The following is an 18,867-nucleotide window of genomic DNA, read 5'->3' as shown; positions in this document are numbered from 1 at the left end:
GTGTTTCTTCTTAAAGCATGCTTTTATTCTTTGATCTGCAGCTGACTATAGATAAACAGCTGTTTTGAAATGCTGAATTAATGTATGTCCCCAGCTTTATGCATAAACCCTCTGTGCAGAGAGGAATTGGACCTTAATCGGAGACAGCAGTGTTTCACATAGACTGTGTTTTGACTTTTTCCCTCCTGATACATTTTTTAAATAAAAGTGGACTTCATGAGCATTTTTGGTCAATTTTTTAATATCACTTAACATGTCTATTCTGAATAAAGTATTAAAGCATTTTTAGTATTAGTATGTTGTCATTCAGAAAAGGTTTTGGGGCAATTTTGATTGGTGGGATTTTGAATTTTGTGAACCTATGACAATAAATGATTGTGGCTTTATTTTTTTATAGGTTATCCTCTTCATGCACCTGAAGCCTACTTTCCCTATTTCAAGAAGCATAACGTCACATCAATCATAAGACTAAACAAGAAAATTTATGAGGCAAAACGCTTTACTGATGCTGGTTTTGAGCATTATGATCTGTTCTTCATAGATGGCAGCACACCAAGTGACAGTATAGTTCAGAGGTTCCTGAACATCTGTGAAAATGCCGATGGTGCCATTGCTGTACATTGTAAAGGTATGTACACTTAGTTGTTTCTCAGATTTTAGTTCTAGGTAAGTATAAAACCACAGAATTAATCCCAGAAATATAGCATTTAACAAATAGCACTTTCAGATTGTGAGAGTAATAATGCTTTATGGTACTTGGCTAAATGTATGCCAAATATTTGTTATTTTCCTGGGTATGTTTGGTCCTTACATCCTACGCTGTTACTTGCAGTAACTGACAATCTTTTGTTCATTGTTCTGTGTTTTTTAATACAACTTGAAAACTTGAGATTTAGTGGATGCAGGTTTCTTTTTTTGCATTATGCTTTCACAGCATTATGATAATTGTCTAGGAAAAGCAAAACACTAAAAGGTTTTCTTTGTGCTTTTTGACTGTTCTACATTTTTCTGTGGAGTATGAATTCCACATTTCAAGTTGATGTAAGTTATTGTGATGCCAGCGTTTCAGACCAGCCTAATTCAGCAAACCAGCCAGAAAAAACACAAAACATGCTTAGTCAAGGGGGATTAACAAAGGCTTTTAAGGGTTCAGCTTGATTTATGTTTAGAGTTGTGTAAGGACATTGTGGAGACAAATGTCTTGCCTGATCAGAAGTAGGACTAATGGTATTCACAGTTTTCCCATGAACAATAAATATGAATATCAAAGATAAATAGGTTTATTTGCCAACAAGTTGTTACTGTGGCTAGAAGTCAGAAATTCAGGCATTAAAATCTGGTTAAATTATTTTATGCTCTTGGTATCCAAAATTGTATGCTGGGCAATACTCATTGCTGTTCATACAGATAGCAGTGAATAGTTTTATATGTTAGTTTCACAACAAAACTGATTAAAAAAGAAAAAGCTGCTGGCTCAGAAGATGCTCTCTATTGTGATGGGACATGTATTTGCACCATGATTTTTAGGTATATGTGTTGGCCTCTCGAGGGTACTTTGATTATGGTTTTTTACTGATATTACAAATATGAAGTTGGTATCCAGCTTGATCACAACTTCTTTTAAAATATTGGCCTTCGTTTAAACAAAGTTTGGAGTAGAATTGTTCAAGTGCCGTGAATGATCACTGTTGTAGGTGTTCTTTTAAACACTAACTTTTTGTAAGTGTGAAATATTTCTTCCTATATCTACAGCACTGAAATTGAATTGTGTGGTAAGTGGGATACTGAATCAGAAATTCTTTCTTCAGATACTAAGATGGTGAATAACATTGCAGGGAAGTTATAGCCATCTTGTATCCCATACTTTTATTTGGTAATTGTGGAATGCTGATTACATCATCTGTGACTGTTGATCCTTGTGTTTCTGTAGCTGGCCTGGGGAGAACAGGAACACTGATTGCCTGTTACATAATGAAGCACTACAAGTTCACACACGCTGAAGCCATTGCTTGGATAAGAATATGTCGCCCAGGCTCTATTATAGGACCCCAGCAACACTTCTTGGAAGAGTATGTATATGTGCTTTCTTTGCCTCTCTACATCCTTATCCATCTTCCACTATCTATAGGATCAAATTTGTCTACTGACATTTGTATGGTTTTGCCTGTTCAATATATTTAAAGTTAGTTAATACAGGATTGAAATCTGACTCAGAAGTGAGAACTCCACTTTCTCTGAAGTTCTATGCATTTTGTCCCTTGTTCATAAGTATTGATTTTTTTTAAATTATTTGTGATAGACTTGTAAATTTTTTTTCAGATGAAGGTGTACAGAAGATTCAAATGTTGGCAGTCTGTAAGCATAGCATATTTTCCTGTGGTTTTTTATATGGATGCAAATTTGTTTATATGAATGGCTTTGGTTTTGTATCCTAAAGGAAGCAAGAAATGTTATGGCAGGAGGGAGATCTCATCCGATCCAAGCAGAAACAGCGAGGAGTTGATGGAAACCTTAACAGAGTTCTTTGTGGCTTGAATGACTTTTCCATCAGTGACAGTCTGAGTAAAGCACAAGATTTGGATCAATACAAGGAGGTAAGTGTTCTTAGGAAAAAAGTCAAGCAGACTGAAGCTGAGCTTTTAATAACTAGCTATAGATATCTTTCAGATTTTTGGCTTTTTTAGGCTTATATTATTATTAGATTGCTTTTTCTCAGATTAACTTTTTTTTTTAGGTCATAATTAGAACAAATCTCCACTTAAAAATAAAAAAGGTCAAGGAATACTTAAAACTGTTACAGGTAATATTGCAAGCCTCAAAAGGTTTGCATTATTTGAAGTCATTCTCTCAGGATTTTTGGGATTTTTTTGAAAATGAAGGAAAACAAAGTCAGCTTTCCTCCTGGGGAAAAAAAAAACCTGCTTATTCCAAGTTTTTAACTAATAGTGCAGGAGTGTGTAAGTTTCCATTCCTTTATCACAGTGTTAAAGATGAGGTGATCTGTACATTTAGGTTAAGGACTTTACAATTATTTTTTGGGAGCGCAGGCATGAAGTCTGAATTAAAGTGATCATAGTTCTGTTTCTGAACTAGTAAAAATCTAGAACTGTAATTTGCTACATTCTCTGTAAGAAACAGTCTAGAGGAACTATGCAGTTGGTTGATCTCTTCTTAGGTCTGTCATGGCTAAAGAGATTTTAGGTTCCTGATAGAACCATTTGCTTGATGTAAATGACCAGGCATGTAGTAGGCACATTTTTCATATAATTATTAGTATAAATTAAAATAAGCATCCATGATAATCTGGAAGAGCATCTTGAATGCATTTCTGTAAAGGTGCTGTTTCCCTGTATTTCACTTTTTTACAGATGTCATATTAAACTTACCTCATTATCTTTTTGGATATTTGGTTATATCTCAAGACCTCATTAAACTAGGCTCTCTAGAAGCTCAAAACAAAGTAATGTTCCCAGTCCCAAAATTTTTGATACCAAAGAATCAGAAGAGAGGACAGCTACATGCAATAACTTCTGAGCTAGTAGAGACAGTGAAACAAAATTCATCAGCATTGTGGCTGGATGATGGGTAACAATGGCCTAGCATGTAATCTCCAATGAAATCTAGCTAAGATATTTGTATTTTCCTGTAAAGAATACAACAGTTAGACCATCACATTTGCTTACCTTCTATTGTATTAATTGTCAGTCTTTTATGTTGGTTAATGGCAAAAAATGTTCTGTTTTATGCAGAGCAGTGAGTTCACTTAAGCACAACAGAAGTGCAGTAATAAAAATATTCCATCTGAGGTCAAATGAAGCATAATTAGTATAAGTTTGTTTCCACTGGGCAAAAAAATCAGGGTTGTTTTTTTTTTCTTGCTTTGTGTAACATGCATATTTCTCTGCTGTTTTAAGATACTGTCTCTCTGTAATAGTTGGGACTTAGAAAAGTGTTTTGAGACAAATTTGAAACTATAAACAGGTATTTAAACAGTGTTGGCATACACTTTTAATATAATTTAGAGTTTATAGTGTTTTCTAAAGCTAGAAGTGAGTATAAAACTCTGAAATTTGTTCATTTTATATTCCTTCACATGGGGACATTTTTTTCAAAGCTAACTTCTATGGAGATCCTAAGAACTTTCAGGTTTTTATTTTGTAAATCTAGTAGTTTAGTAAAGTTGATTTTTAGCTCCTCTTGTGGGACACACAGCTTTATTCAAATTTCTTCCTCACACTGTGCATAACAAACTTTTGTGTTACTGCTTCCCTTGCATGTTTCTGACAACTTTAAAAATAGTTATGGAGAAAGTTCACATTCTATAAAAACAGACTTCCTTGAAGTAAATAAATGCTGGCATTAGGCTTAAGCATCTTGAACTGATTTTGAGTTTGGGTTCTGCAAAAGTCCTATGTGAGTGTGTTATACAGACACATTTAATGTACTAGAACTATCAAAGAATAGTGCCAGTCTGCAGACGTCTGGTCTAGCAGCCTTCTGGATTCTAATCTTTGTCGAGGAGATGTGCAGTACTTTGAAACAACACTGCTCCTAGAATTTGATAGATTCCCTTTCTTGAATACTTTTGTGTTTCCTAGAATGATTCTGAGGACAAAGCAGATGTGGAAGCTCAGACTGGCATGACACAGGGAGATAAGCTTAATGCCTTAAAAAGTCTGAGACGGCCTTGTTCTGCTACAACTGGAGCTCTGAGGTAATTAAACCATTCTGAGGTCATTTGCAATTTTAAATTCAGCCCATGCTATCAGATCTCTGGGGCAGGTATATGATCTTGTTTAATGCAATGGTACTACTTGTACCACCTCCTGTGTTGGAAATTTCTCCAGGTATGTGTTTATCAGTTGCAGATTTGGGTTGTTAATTTTTTTCTTCTCTCCCTTTTTCCCCTCTGTATCCCTGTTCAGGATACCTTCTTACTGTGTAGCAGTAAAAGATAATGTAAAAAATACTTCAAAACCTTCAAATTTATATTAAGCATTAAAACTTACAACTTGAACAAAATATTCTTCATCAAACTTGTCTTTCTATAATTACTTTTCTGTTTTCCTTATATAAATTTAGAATTTTTCAGAGCCCATAAAAATGTGAACTGTGAAAATAAACTGGAAATACATCTCTGTTCTTGAACTGTAAATTAAAACCATGATTGTCAATAGTTCTCACTCTTGTTCTTATATTTTAAGCCAGCCTGAGACACACGGATATGATTTGGCAGAGGGGAAAGGCTTTTTATCCTTGGATAAAGATTGCTGCTTTTGTTTCTTTAGGCTGCAAGACATGAAACTGCATACCAGGTCAATATCACAACCCTTCAGGTATTGACTTTAAAATTCTAGTTCTGAATGTATGTTGCTTGACTAGGGTCTTAATTTTTGGTGTTTTGGATCAAAGTTATCATGTTAATTGATCAGCAATTTCAGATTTCTGAGAATAGGCAGGAAAATTTTTTTCAAGGCCTGCAAATTGCATGCCTTACCCCATTGAATCTAAAATGCAGCATGTAAGACAAATTTTGTATCATTATCAAGCATTAATACTGAAAAGAGCACATTTATTTCAGTTTTGTGACCTGAACTTTTGGGTTGGATTACTCCAGATAGCTACCATTGGAAATGAATGTTTTACTGTTTCGGTGCTTGTAGGTGTCTTTCTTCTTTCTTGTAGCTGGAGATCTGTACCCAAGTTTTTTCATCCTTTAAGGTCTGATTGTTATACCACTTGGTCTAGGGATGAAGAAAATTAATTTTTCTAATTAATTAATATGGACAGCCATAATGGTAGCATTCTTGAGTAGTCCAGTGTAACATACATAACAGTTCATTATGAACTCATGAAGAATTTTGTCATTAAGAATCCTGTCCTAGAAAGAGGTATATGTTCTGTGCAACTTTGTGAAAATGTTCGTTTAGAAATGATGTCATGAAAGCTACAGTTCTGGTTTTTTATACTCATACTTGCTTTATGAGCTCAAAAAGTAGTCTTACTCAAATTTACATTTAAAATTCTATAATTTAGGATAAAATTTACAATAAAGCTATAAAAAAGGGCACTTGGCCTTCATAAATTATCTAGGTGAAAAGTAGCCTATAAGTGTTTAATAAGGTTCATCAGGGAAAATACTTGGAGTGGGATATCTGCAAAGTTTTTTTTAAAGATGTTTTAACTGGCAAATTTGAGTTTTTGCTGTTGAGTTCTCAGATTGAGAATTCACACTTTTTAAAATACCAGTCTGTGTACTGAAAGACTGTATATGTTTGGGATGTATATTTTAATTATAAAATCTTGCTTCTCACTGGCACTCTGCACTCCTTTTAGACTGAATACTTCAGGTAGCACAGAAGGATCCATATCTCCTCTGAAGGCCTCCAGAGTGATGGCAGTTGCTTCACCATCTGCAGAAAGAATAAGCAGACTTTCCACATCCTCAGGCTCTAACCTTAAAAGGTTTTTTAATTCTTCTCATTTTGGTACAAATGCTTACTGTGTGCGGCAGGGGTTGTCTGCACATCTGCCGTCTGTGAAGTGCTTGCGGCTCTTGGTTATAAGAAGACTTAAATCTACTTACAAAGTGGTTTGCTGTTCCACTAGCCAAACTTCAGTTACCTGTAGGTTTAAAAAACAAACAAAATCCAAAATCTATGCTACTGGTCTGAGAGTTTTATTGTGTTGTCAGGAACAGTATTGTGTTTTACTAGTGGGTTGGTTTGGTTTTTTTCACTTATCTCAGTTTATAGATGTTTTGTGGGTATTCCCACAAGTCCACATACTATTATTCTCAGAATACTGAGTGGTAATTAATATATTTTTTTATGAACCCTTGATTTATTACTATTTAGTTCCATTATTACTATTGCCCTAAGTAATTATATATATTAAATGAAACTCAGAACAATTAATGTGTTTTTAATAACTGTGCACAAATATTTGCCTGAAGAGAGTAACCAACTTGAAATATTTCAGGACACCCTATTTTTATTCTCAAATTTTGTTATATTGGTTTATATAACCAAGCCTTCTTGGTTACTTGAAGGCTTGTATCACAAAACTGATTTCAAGAAACAGAAGAGGTGTTCTTAAACTGTTCCATGTGCCCAAAATACTTCAGGGTAAATCAGATACTGCCTAAACCTTTTAACACAATCTCCTGCATGTGTGTATGGTTTGACAGGAGTGAAAGCTGGCCATGGTGTAGTGCTTGAATAAGCAAAACTTGGAAAGCCTGACAAGGAATTCTGCTTTCATTACTTGGGAGCTAGAAAATGAACCTGTGGGCAAACACAGATTATTTCAGAATGGTCTGTGTTATTCACCTAATGTCTTCTGAATTGTCTGTTACATTTTTGTATATCTCTCTACATACCTTGTGTATATTTTTTTCCCTGCATGTGTTTCCCATTCAGCGTTTCCATAAACTCCAGACTAGCCAGTTCTCTAGGGAACCTGTATGCTGCTTCAGATGATGATGAGAGCAAACTGACATCATCGTCCTCTAGGACAGGTTTTTCTGTAAGCCATATCGCCAGTCACCTGAATGGCAGCTTGCAGCTGCCACACAGAAAAAACCGTGAACTGAACAACAACTTGTACAACAGAAACAGCAGTAGTGGCATCAACCTGAGCAGCCCAAGCAGTTTTCACAGCGCCGTGACAGATGAGTATGCACCAACCTTCCTTTATGGGCCTTACAACTCCTCCAGCTCCATACCAGAGTCAATTCCTGTAAGTCATGGTCACAACAGCACTTTCAGGCAGCTCACTGATGCTCTTCTTCCTTGCTTCTGTTAGCAAAACTGTTGCAAAAAAATCTCCCAACTCAGCATAATTCTCCAACTTCCTCTAATATTTCTGAACAACACCTTTGCCTGTTACCTATCACTTCAGCTGCATTTTTTTCCATCTCTTGTAAAGATCTAGTGTGTGGAAGCTTCATGAAAATAAATCAGTCTTGAACTTTACCACCTTTTCTGAAATCTTTTTTGATGGACCTTGCTACCCTTTAGATTTTATTTCCAGTTACCCATAACACAGTCTCTAAATTAATCATGTATCTTTATCTTCATGCAGTACAGATTTGAAGAAGCCTTTGTATTATCATAGTGAACAGAATGTAGAACATCCTTAAAGATCGGGCTCATTTAAACAATTAGGGCTCTTGACTTGAAACTTAGTCCTTTTCTAACACCAAATGTGAAAAGTATTATAGGGCAAGATATTTCTTATGGTCTTACATTGAAGCTTTCATTCCTCAACAGCTTTGCTGCCTTGGGCTTATTTTGTGCTCTTTTTCTGTGTAAGAGTCTGTACAAAGAGGATGTACTGATAAACTAACGCTACTTGAAAGTGTTTCTATTTTACAAAGTGTTCAAAATTGTTCAAAACACAGAGAAGAGAGACTAGAGAAACTTCAGTTATGAAATCAGAAATAACTTCATCTATTCCAGGGGAAAAAAAATAAACATATCTACTACTATAAATCTAAAGCATTTTAAAATACATGGTTTCCAAAGATTTGATAGCCTACTAATTATAAAAAATAGTACACTGTTTTTCATTGACTTTTGCTTACAATAAATTGAACATGTCATCCTGTGTTGACCAGTACTGACATGATTTTTTAATTTTCTTTACTGGATGGAAATAAAATTGGCTTTGTGTAAAATTAACTTCAGGATGTTTTACATCTCTTTTCTGTTTCCTTACCACTGATAAATTGTTCTAGTATAAAGTAAGTTTTGGTGTTATACCTGCTAGTGATTTTGAGTGTGGTGAGTCTGTCTTAAGACAGCTAACATACATTGCATGTAACGAAGATGTCTTGAAAAAGATCATTCATGGGCTGTGTTCTCTTTTCCCTGCAGAAGTGGAGGACCTACCCTCTTGTTAACAGCTCGGATGTGGCACCACTTGCAGTTCAGAAGCCACATATTTGTAGCTTGGGAGTATGAATTGCACTTTCTGAGGATAGATGACTGTAGGAAATAAATGCTTATTGTTCCATTGTGGAATTAAATTGCATGTGTGACTGAAACCTGACCTGTATAGAAAGAACATTGAAAATTAAGTTAGTGGAGGGAACATAATTCTGTATTCTGTTATTCAGTGGATACTTCCTACTCTGGTAGAATCTGCTTGCCCTAAAGCAGCTCTTCAAAATATTTGATGCTTTCAGACTCCTCGTTTGAAAAAAACACATATATCTTCTTATCCACTTCAGCTTATGTGGAAATAAATGCTAATGTTGCATGATCTTAGAATCACTGTTCTGCATTGAGTTTAAAATTGAGTGTAAACTTTATTTTAAACAGCAATAGTAACTTGTTTGCCAGGGAGTTCTTGAATATTGCCACATCTTTACATCTTTAATTTGGCTGTGTTTTTCCCTACTACACAGCATTGAAATAAACTGTATATAATTGAGATTTTTCAAGTGGGATATAGAAACCATACTAGTTTTTCTATGATGAAACAAGTTCTAGGACAAGAGAAGTGTTCTTGTTTAACTAATTTGGTTTAATTTCTTCAGGCATAGAGATGAGGAGAGATGTGAAAAGCTGTAGAGCAAACCAGAAAGGTTTGTTTTGAGACACACTGAGTCTTTCATTTGTTCCTGATAGCTCTGGAAAGTCATCCTTTAGGTGTTCCCAATCTTCAATCCTACATGCTAAAAGAACTAAAAGTCGGTATACCAAAAGTAGTTGAGGGCAATCACTTCTCCTAATAATAAGTGGTTGATTGGCTGATTTGATTTTGTTTTTAATGTCTCATGTCCAATATTGTCTCATATTTAATGTATTGAACAATAATTTTTTGGAGAGTCAGCCCATTCCCATTCTTTTCAGTTGTTTCTTTTGTAAATTATATGCTACCAGCAGCATTTCTTAAAGGGCTTTTTCCATATTCTAATCACAGTTACATATTATGCATAAAGTATATGCATGTAAACCTACATGCAGCACCATAAGGGGAAGAAACTCTTTGTAACTGTAGTGTGACTAGTCATGAAAATAAGCTGACATCATTCACAGTAGGCCAACATTTACAAGAATACCAAATGATAATATAAAGCATTACAGAAGCAGTAAGCCCATTTCCTCAAGCAGCTTAAAAGGCAGAATGTAAATATAACATCTTAAAAACTAAGAACTGTTATCTCCTTTGGAGAGGTAGATGCCATAACTTATTGCTGAAAATTATTTTTAACATAGTTAGTGGGCTTGTTCCATAAGCATAGGACAGAAAATTAAGCACTGGTGACACTTTGTTTCTTTTTTATGTCTAGATATTCACAAAATTCTAGGATAGTGCTGTGTTTCTCTTTAATCTCATAACCCTTGAGGTTCAACATAATTGGCAGTGACACAAAAATTCTCCAGAATTTCGTGGGAGAGGGTAAATGTAAGTTAACCTTCCAGACTGTAACTGACGCCTGCAGTATTGTTGCTGGCCTTCCCTTCTTAGATAAGGATGCCTTAGGAAAAGGGAGAAAAGCAAGGAAAGTTGGTTACTGTGTAGGTTGAGGAAGAGGAAAGGAGCAATTAATGAACAGGTGAAATAGCCATGTTGACAGCAGAGAGGCACTTACAGCTCTGTGCATTACAGTGAAGAAGGAAATGTTCTCTTTGCAGTAGAACTATTAAGTGACTTAAAACATTTGTTTAAATGAGAAGTTAGGCATAATGTAAAGTTTTAGACTGAATGGAGAACATTTTTGAAGAACAAAATACCTTTCTAAAATGCATGTTTCTTCCGTTTTAAGAACATCTTTAATTTTCTTCCTACCTGTCTTAATGACTTTGTAATGCACAGAAGGATATAAAGGTGTAACCTTTGAATAATTCTTGGTTTGATATTCCTTGCTCTTGAGGAGGACAGGTTATATACAGTCAAATGCAGCAAGATCTTTAAATGAGATTTTATCTCCAGTCTTCTCTGAAGAGTGAGGTGAGCTAAAAATACACTATTTTATCTATTATATGCTGTGATGTGAGAAGCGTTTCTTAGCAAGAGTCAAGTCATGCAAAGTGCAAGTTTCTGATTTACGTGTAAAGTAACATTTTTTCAATATAATAATGGTTAAAAAGTGTTCCTGTTTGGAATGTTTTTCAGATATGTTCTGATTAATGCATTTGCTTCTAAATGTACCATATAGCATCTATCACAGTCACAGAGGAGTGCACTAAATTCATACTTGACTGAGTGTAGTTACTGTGATGTCCTGAGGTTTAAGACAAGAGTAGATTTTTGGATCATTTAATCTCTGAATGCTTTCTGTCTGGTTGTGAGCATCTCAGTGGCTAATACAGATGGTTTACTTTGAGGACAGTGTAATTTTTCAGAAAGATTCGTCCCACTGACTGAACACAGTCATGCTTAAAACTATTTCACTTTCAACCTGAAACTTTCTGTATCTCTTTATTATATCACTGTTATAGCCCTTTGTTACCTTATTTTCCTATCATGAAGAAGTGTCATGCTAGTCATTTCAACTTGATTTTCTTTTGATAAGCTAAGTTGGCTCAAAGCCCTTTTGGAAAGTGTTCAACTTCTGTAGTTTTTGAAAATCTTCCTGGTCCAGAAAGCTGCTATTCAGTGCTGTCTTGTTTATAAATCCATGGCTTGTTTTATCTTTTTTAACTGTGATACGCTGGAAGCCGAGGGGGAGGGGGGGGAAAAAAAAGACTTCTTGCCATTGACGATAGAGACTTCTATTTCTTGTAGTTTAGTCCCATGTCCTGCATTCCCCGAGGGTCTCTTGGCTTGGTTTGTTGTTTTTTTTTCACGTGGAGCTCTGTGGAAAAGCATAGTCTCTTTTCTTTTTATGTAGTTGGTTGGGTTTTTTTTTTCTCCTCTCCCTCCCCTCTTCTTAATGGGACCGATTAACCAGCCAAGGAAAATTATGTTTTCTTACCACTTCAATCCCTGACATCCAGCTGTTATCAGTGGTCTGAAGCTCATGAGCAAAATATGTAGTATCAAGGCCTAGTATCAGTTCTGGAAGAATTCTGTTAAAAACAGGATTCTGTTTAATCATTTCCACTTCACTACTTCAGATGCTGAAATTACTTGAAAGTCGTGACAGCCAAGCCTAGGCTTGTTGCAGTAAGTGTTTGTGTTACACTGCACTTCTTTCTAATTGGAGCACATCAGGTGATGTACCTGACAGAGTCTGTTACATGTACTGCTGCTTTGTTTATTCACTTAGCTCATCAAAGGACTCTTGAATGTTACATATTAATTCCCTTTCTCTTTATTGCCAAAACCTCCTTTCCTTGAGTTAGATATTAAACTACCCAGCTGTGATCATGCAGGTACTTTTATTTTAGAATATCACTCTATCTCTCTCATCTCTCTTATCTCTCTATCTTTATTAACATGAGTGGTTTAGGAGCATTTTGAGATGGTTAGGACCGTAATTTTTCAGTTCTAATTTATGTGCACTAAACTTGTTAGTGAGTTTTTCCCCCAGTATGGAAGACAAAGTTATTCACTAATATTTTTTTTCCTGTTGTGCAATGAGACAGCATTAATACTGCTGTTCCACATTCCAGTTAACAAAAGAAGAATAAAAAATAACCATGACCATGACTATTGTTGTCAGTCATTTATTTTTCTCTAATGGTTTTTGTCCTTCATCAGTGCAACCTTATAATCCACTTTATCATGTTTATGCTGATAATCCAGAAGAAAATACTGATTTTCAAAGGACAGAAAACTTGCTATTCTAGTGAAAAAGAAGAAATATTTTGTTAGCAAATTTCACAAAGTATGTGTTTTGAATAAACAGAATCTCTCACAATTCGCAGAATTGCTCTTTTCAAGTATAATCCCATTTAAATTACTGCTATAAGATTTTTGCTTTGTTCTTACAATAGTTCTAAATCTAAATACCACTCTTTAAAATATATTTTTATTGGAGAATATGTAACTGGGTAGTCTTAAGATGAGTCACCTTTTGCTTCTATAGCTGTCATGGAAACTGGCAAGATGGAAACATTTCAAAAAAAATTGAGATGTGTTAGCAGTGTTTTAAAATTCATATAGATCATCTTTACCTGTAGCATAGTTTTTCTTAATTAGAGCTTACAATTAATGAAGATAGGACAGGCTTTGCAAAAAACAAACACTCTAGTGCATCTTGCTGAAGTGTAAGACCCACAGGATCACTGAATGTGTGTATGGATTTTCTCTGATGCATCCTGAATTAGTTTAGTGGGTCTTGTGTATTCGCAGTAGTTCTTGCCTGCAGCAACACTCCTATTGCAACAGTGTTTTGGGAGAGTTGATGCACAATTCAAAAATCTTAAATTACATTTTTTCAGTTGTCTGGGGAAAGTGCATGTTCAAATCCTAACAAATAGTCCTATATGCTATAGGGGTGTTCTGTCTTGAAAGTGAATTCAGGCTGACTTGGTCCTGCAGTTGCATGTCTGCAAATACAGTTCTAGTGCCTAGGTGGATCTGGTGCTTTTCTCTTCTAGGAGGCTTTCTGTGCCTCCTATTGAAGAAGAAAAATGAAACTGAGCTAAGCAGTTGTTCCAGCATAAACTTCATTAGATATCCTTAACTGTAGTGAAACTATCTAGTTCTTAGTTCTTTGTTTAAATGTCTGGTACTTGGGTGTAAAATGCCAAGCTTGGCACAGCATGGGACCCCTGTAGATTTCTTCTACACATTGAGATTTCTTCTCCATTAACTGGTTTTACATTCTCACCATTACTATTCAGCAGTAAATTCTTTGGGGTTTTTTTCTTCTATTTTTACCTCTGTTTTAAATAAGATTTTGTTAAATCCAGCATATGACTTGTAAAAGTGGATCGGAGTTTTTTGTTTTTAATAGAGCTTTCAGAAGCATAGGCCATACTTTGAGTCATGGCAAATATAAATTTTAAAAGAGAAAACTCCTCAAAAGATTTAAAAGAAAAAAAGAAAAAAATCACAATTACAGCCTTTGAAACATTACAGTCAGTCTCTTCAGACATGTGAAGAGATTTAAGAGAACAAATTACTTCTCTGAAAATGCATAAGAAATCAAACCAACAAGCCTCTCCTGCTATATTTAATTTTTTCAGACTCGAATGTGAGTCTGTATACTTTACAACATCTCAGTTGTTACAGCTATCACCATGTCTTTAGTAGTAGAAATTTATGTGAAGTCACATTGTTTAATGTGGAAAAAAATGCTGTTTAGATTTAATTATTGCCCTGTATTCAGAAAAGGCTTTGAAACATTAGTAAGAAAGCATTGCAATGTGAAGTAGAGTTCTGATGAAGGTGGGAACACACTGAAAAACATATTCCTCCATTTGAAAGTAAATAAACTCTGCCTACCCCATCTGCAGTGGAAATTACCAAAACGTGCTATCCTGTTTCCAAACAATATATGCTGCTGGATATTTGTGGGATTTTTAAAATATGTTTCCTTTTTTTCCCTGTATTTTTGTAACTTGGATTACTAACAGTTTTAAGAATTACAGTTTAAACTTTACAATCTTTAATTTATGGTTTGGTTCCTTATTTAAATCATGGTGTAGAATTCCTGGCTACTACTGTCTGCTCAGTGAAGGACTAGTGTTCATAGTTCTTTGTAGCTAACACTTGCTGGTTTTAAGAGTGTACAGTGCTTTCTGGTCATCTTCCATCTGTCCAAGCTTAAAGTAATCTTTTACTGTATAACATATGAGAGTATATAATTAAATTTCATGCTTCTTTTAATGTTTGTTAATCAGCTTTGCTCAGGATTCAGTTTTGATGAATCCATTTCAAATACTGCACTGATTAAGTGTACCCATCGTTCCAGTTGTTAAAATACACATCTGAAAATGAGAAGCCTTTGAGGATCATCAAGAGAGCAGAAGTTTCATGTGCTCATTAATGAAGGGCTATTCCTTCTGCCTTGTCTTTACTAAAACCAAACCCTTTTTAGTCAGTGGCATTCAAATCTATATGCTGACAGCACTTTTTCAACCTAGGAAAGAATATCCAGCTGGGCTCAAATTTTCAAGATGAGAAAATGCATATAAAAAACAACTTTGGAAATATAACTGAGACTTAAAATATTGGGGGAAAAGTGGTTGTGTGATATTAGTTAGAGCTATAAAAGTATATATAAATGTATTTATTATGCACTTCTACTAATAGGTTTAACTACAGGTGCCAAAGAGCATTTCTATAATGACTGGTTAGGAATAGTAGGAAAATGGAAGAGAAGATTGAGGTTCCAATCTGTTTTAGGAAGGATGTTGGTCTCCAGTAGTTCTCCCTAATTCTGATTAATTAATGCAATTTTAAAATATGTTTGGGTTTTTATTTGTTATTTGTTTATAACCATACTAGTACAGTGATGAGTTGTCTCAGGTAAGACTTACTAATAATCAGAATGACTTCTTAAACACGTCTGTATAGGATATAATAAAATGATTGCATACTGTCTAAACTGATAAATCAGTTTTTAATAAAACCTTAGACTTCAAGAGTAATGGAAATGTAAATAAATACAGTAGACCAGGTATTGGTTTTCTCTTAATTTTACTGAATTCTTACTAATCCAGATTAACCATTTGCAGTGTTTCATTTTCATCTGGTTTTAGTAGTCATACATAAGTGTATCTATTTGCATAATTGCTGATGCAGCTTTTTTCCTTAATAATGAGCTACACCATATGTTTCCTATATCATTACCTGAATCAACATCTAAAGTAAGCTGACTGTTTTTACAGTAACAGTTGGATTCTCATTCAGGATAGGTGGAAACAATTCAATTACAGTAACTGTGGTATTTTAAAGCATTTGTAACACTTTCTTTAAGGATCACAAGAAATTGGTTTGGAAAAGTCAGTGTAGATACAGGAAGGTTGATGGACTTTACTGTATCCAGATTTTAATGTGTTCTATTTTATTCATCTTTACCTATGCAGAGATTCAGGTCCCCCTCCAACTCTGTTTATTTTTCTCGTTCCTGTCCTTTCTCTCCTCTTGAAGTGAAAATTACATGTTATGTACAAATACAACCTCTCCAATGAGTTTTAATCAGTTTTTCTTCTCTGCGCAGTCCCTTCAGTCTGAATATGTTCAGTACTAAAGCCTTGCTGCTTTGGTGAAATCTGAGCTCTCCAGATCGGTGTCCTTTATGATGGAGAAGAACTGAAGAAAAGAAACTGCTTAATAAAAGGAGGAACCTTCAATACAAGATGTATTGAAACATTTACACCAAGAGGAGACTTCTTAACAGGCAGAAGTTTATTGTTAATGACTACTGCAGATGCACTGAAGTTAAACTTATGGAAATTACTACCACATGTTATATACAAATTTAAATTTTTTATTTTGAGACTATTTGAATATATTTCTAATGAGTTTCATTAAGACATTTATTAACTTGTGTACAGTGTTAAAATATATATTAAGAGAATATTTTGGTAAACTATATATAAAAATTATGTAAAAATTAGAATATATTTTAATTTAGGGGTTACTTTGCTACAAAAATGTGTATTTTAAAGAATTTGTACATGTTTATCAAAGATATAAATTTTTTTATGAACAAGAGATTTTTCTTGTTTTATGGGTCCATCATTATTGCCTAGAGCCTAATGTAATTTACTTTTTTACTAATCGCTCTTCTGGTAGCTTGATGGAAGTCTAACTAGTGAGAGACTTGTTATTACAATATCAACTAAAAGCACTTGATGAATAGTCTGCTTTCTACTTCTAGCTGCTAATGTTTCTTAAGGAAACACTATGAAAGAAAAATAAAGGGAAAATATTTGTTGAGATGTGATGTAATTACATCTTTCACTTCAACAGAAAAGTAATTTATGTGATGATTCAACTGTACAATTAATACTCTTTCAATTTGTCCTAAAGGATTTATGTTTTGTTTTCAATGTAGAATGTTAACTTTGCTATGCAATATATGCTGCAAAAATGAAGGCAGACCAAACTGAAGTTGGTAAAAATGTACAATGAATTAGGTAGCACTGCATACTTGCATGTTTTTAACCTACGTTTGGCAGTATATGTACAATTTCCTTAGCAACACAAAGTAAATGTTGGAAGTGTATTAAATTTTCATCTACCAATTGGATGCTTCATAAACCATTGAAGTTGTTAAGCATATGGCTAAGGTAGCATCCTGTACCATGGAATATTTTTGTCAGTAGTAAAGATGCTCTTTATTCTATGTAACATACAGTTTAGTCAGATGTGATTAGAAATAAGGCTTAGGATGAAATGGTGTTACAGGGAGGTACTATAGATCATGTGGAAAATTTGCAGAACTCCACAAGTGCATAGTAAACAAAAGAATATAAGCAGCTGTGAGGATTTGATTTGCCACTAATTTACAAGACAAAAACAAAACCGATTTGTTACCTGTTTTTCCAATAACTACAGAAACTTGAAAATAAAACTTGTTTGAATTGTCAGTCTTTGTTCCTGAAGACCTGTGAATACCCTGCATTTGTTTTACAATTGAAGTTAGGTGCTATATCAGTTATTTTAAAAGATCAGATCACAAAGTGGTATAGAAAATTGTACTGATAGTGTTATAAAGCAATATTGAGAGCAGCTATAAAAATCAAAATCACTGAATAAAATTTACATGCAATACTGTACTTTTTTTCCAACTGTGTATATGTAACATATACACACACAAAGTAGCATATGTGTGTGCATATATATATACAATATACTGTATATGACATAGATTAATGGTAATTCTACCTCTTATAAAGAATTTTCTCATGTACTTTGTTATAAATAGTTTTCCTTAATAAAATACCAATTAATTTTGAAATGTAGATATATATATACCTACAGCTAATTGATAATAAAATGCCTATATAAGCCAGCTTCCTTGTTTCTTGGTTTTTTTCTTCCATCTTTTGATGATTTGATCTTTTATTGAAGATTCAAAATCACCTTCTTTCTTCTAAACCGTGTAATGTAATTAAAAGTAGGATGGCATAGCAAAAAGACATTAGCATGATACATATCTTTTTTTAACCAATCTCTCTAACTAATCTTCTTGTATTTGCTCTGTAAAATGCCAGGTATTTAATCAGCACGTTGATATTATGATGTAGGGCTTATATTTCAAAATACAGTAATTTCAAAGCTGTGTCTGAATGGAGGAAACCTTCCTGGGCAAAGCACCTTGTTAAAGGTGTAATATACCTGGTCTTTTTTTGCATGTGCAACAGGTTTCTTAGCCCCCCCAACAGCAGGGTCTTTGTGCATAAGAATCTATCTAAACAATTTATCTTTCTTTAGCCTTTTGTCCTTCGTTAGTCACAAATTCACTAGTCACAAATTGTCCTTCACTAGTTACAAATTGTTCTAACATTTAATTCTGTTGCTGATTTTCAGCAAATTTTTTGCATTGCATGATTATTTATCTACAGTGCTTAATATTCCTGTCAGCCTCTTGAAATAGATGATGTGGACAGTATGTAACTTTGACAGCCACTCTAAAGGAACAGAAAAGCTGCGAATAGAGCAGATGCTTTCAAAGTTGCCCAAATTCTGGTGATAGTCCAAACTAAAAAGACAACAAAAGGCATCTGCCACTGCATTTGGATAAATAATGGATGGTGATTTGGATGTGTAGAGTAAATAATATACAGGAAGAACAGCTAATTAAAAGGTTTCTAGTACATGGGAATCAACCTCTCCCTTGGCATTTTTCTAGACTTTTATTGATTTATTAGATACCATAACATAAATACTAGCTAATGTAGAGCAGGTTTTTAATTCTTTTTTTATTATTTTAATAAATAACTCAAAATTCTGTAATAACAACAGCAAAAAAATTTTGGGACAGTGAAAGGTCAGGGAGATCTTTTAGAA

At 34.3% G+C, this 18,867-nt stretch overlaps 1 protein-coding gene across 5 annotated transcripts in view; it reads left to right on the top strand.

Moving 5' to 3' along the window:
- Window positions 1-17,869, top strand: part of CDC14A (cell division cycle 14A) — a 49,515-nt gene extending 31,646 nt beyond the window's left edge. The window contains exons 9-17 of one of the 5 annotated variants that reach the window (XM_085068200.1): window positions 398-628; window positions 1,931-2,069; window positions 2,438-2,594; window positions 4,599-4,714; window positions 5,205-5,336; window positions 6,337-6,465; window positions 7,422-7,740; window positions 10,886-10,962; window positions 16,070-17,869. In XM_085068200.1, the coding sequence (XP_084924326.1) occupies window positions 398-628; window positions 1,931-2,069; window positions 2,438-2,594; window positions 4,599-4,714; window positions 5,205-5,336; window positions 6,337-6,465; window positions 7,422-7,740; window positions 10,886-10,930 (1,268 nt within the window). In that variant the 3' untranslated portion in view covers window positions 10,931-10,962; window positions 16,070-17,869. Of the gene's footprint in view, window positions 1-397; window positions 629-1,930; window positions 2,070-2,437; window positions 2,595-4,598; window positions 4,715-5,204; window positions 5,337-6,336; window positions 6,466-7,421; window positions 7,741-8,879; window positions 9,437-10,885; window positions 10,963-16,069 lie in introns of those variants that run through there. The other 4 variants (XM_085068201.1, XM_085068199.1, XM_085068202.1 and 1 more) reach the window with 4 other exon arrangements.
- Window positions 17,870-18,867: the final 998 nt, after the last annotated feature.

This window comes from Lichenostomus cassidix, chromosome 8, assembly GCF_008360975.1.
Source record: "Lichenostomus cassidix isolate B80296 chromosome 8, HeHo_3.0, whole genome shotgun sequence".
NCBI classification, from domain to species: domain Eukaryota; kingdom Metazoa; phylum Chordata; class Aves; order Passeriformes; family Meliphagidae; genus Lichenostomus; species Lichenostomus cassidix.
This window is presented reverse-complemented; position numbering and strand designations above follow the sequence as displayed.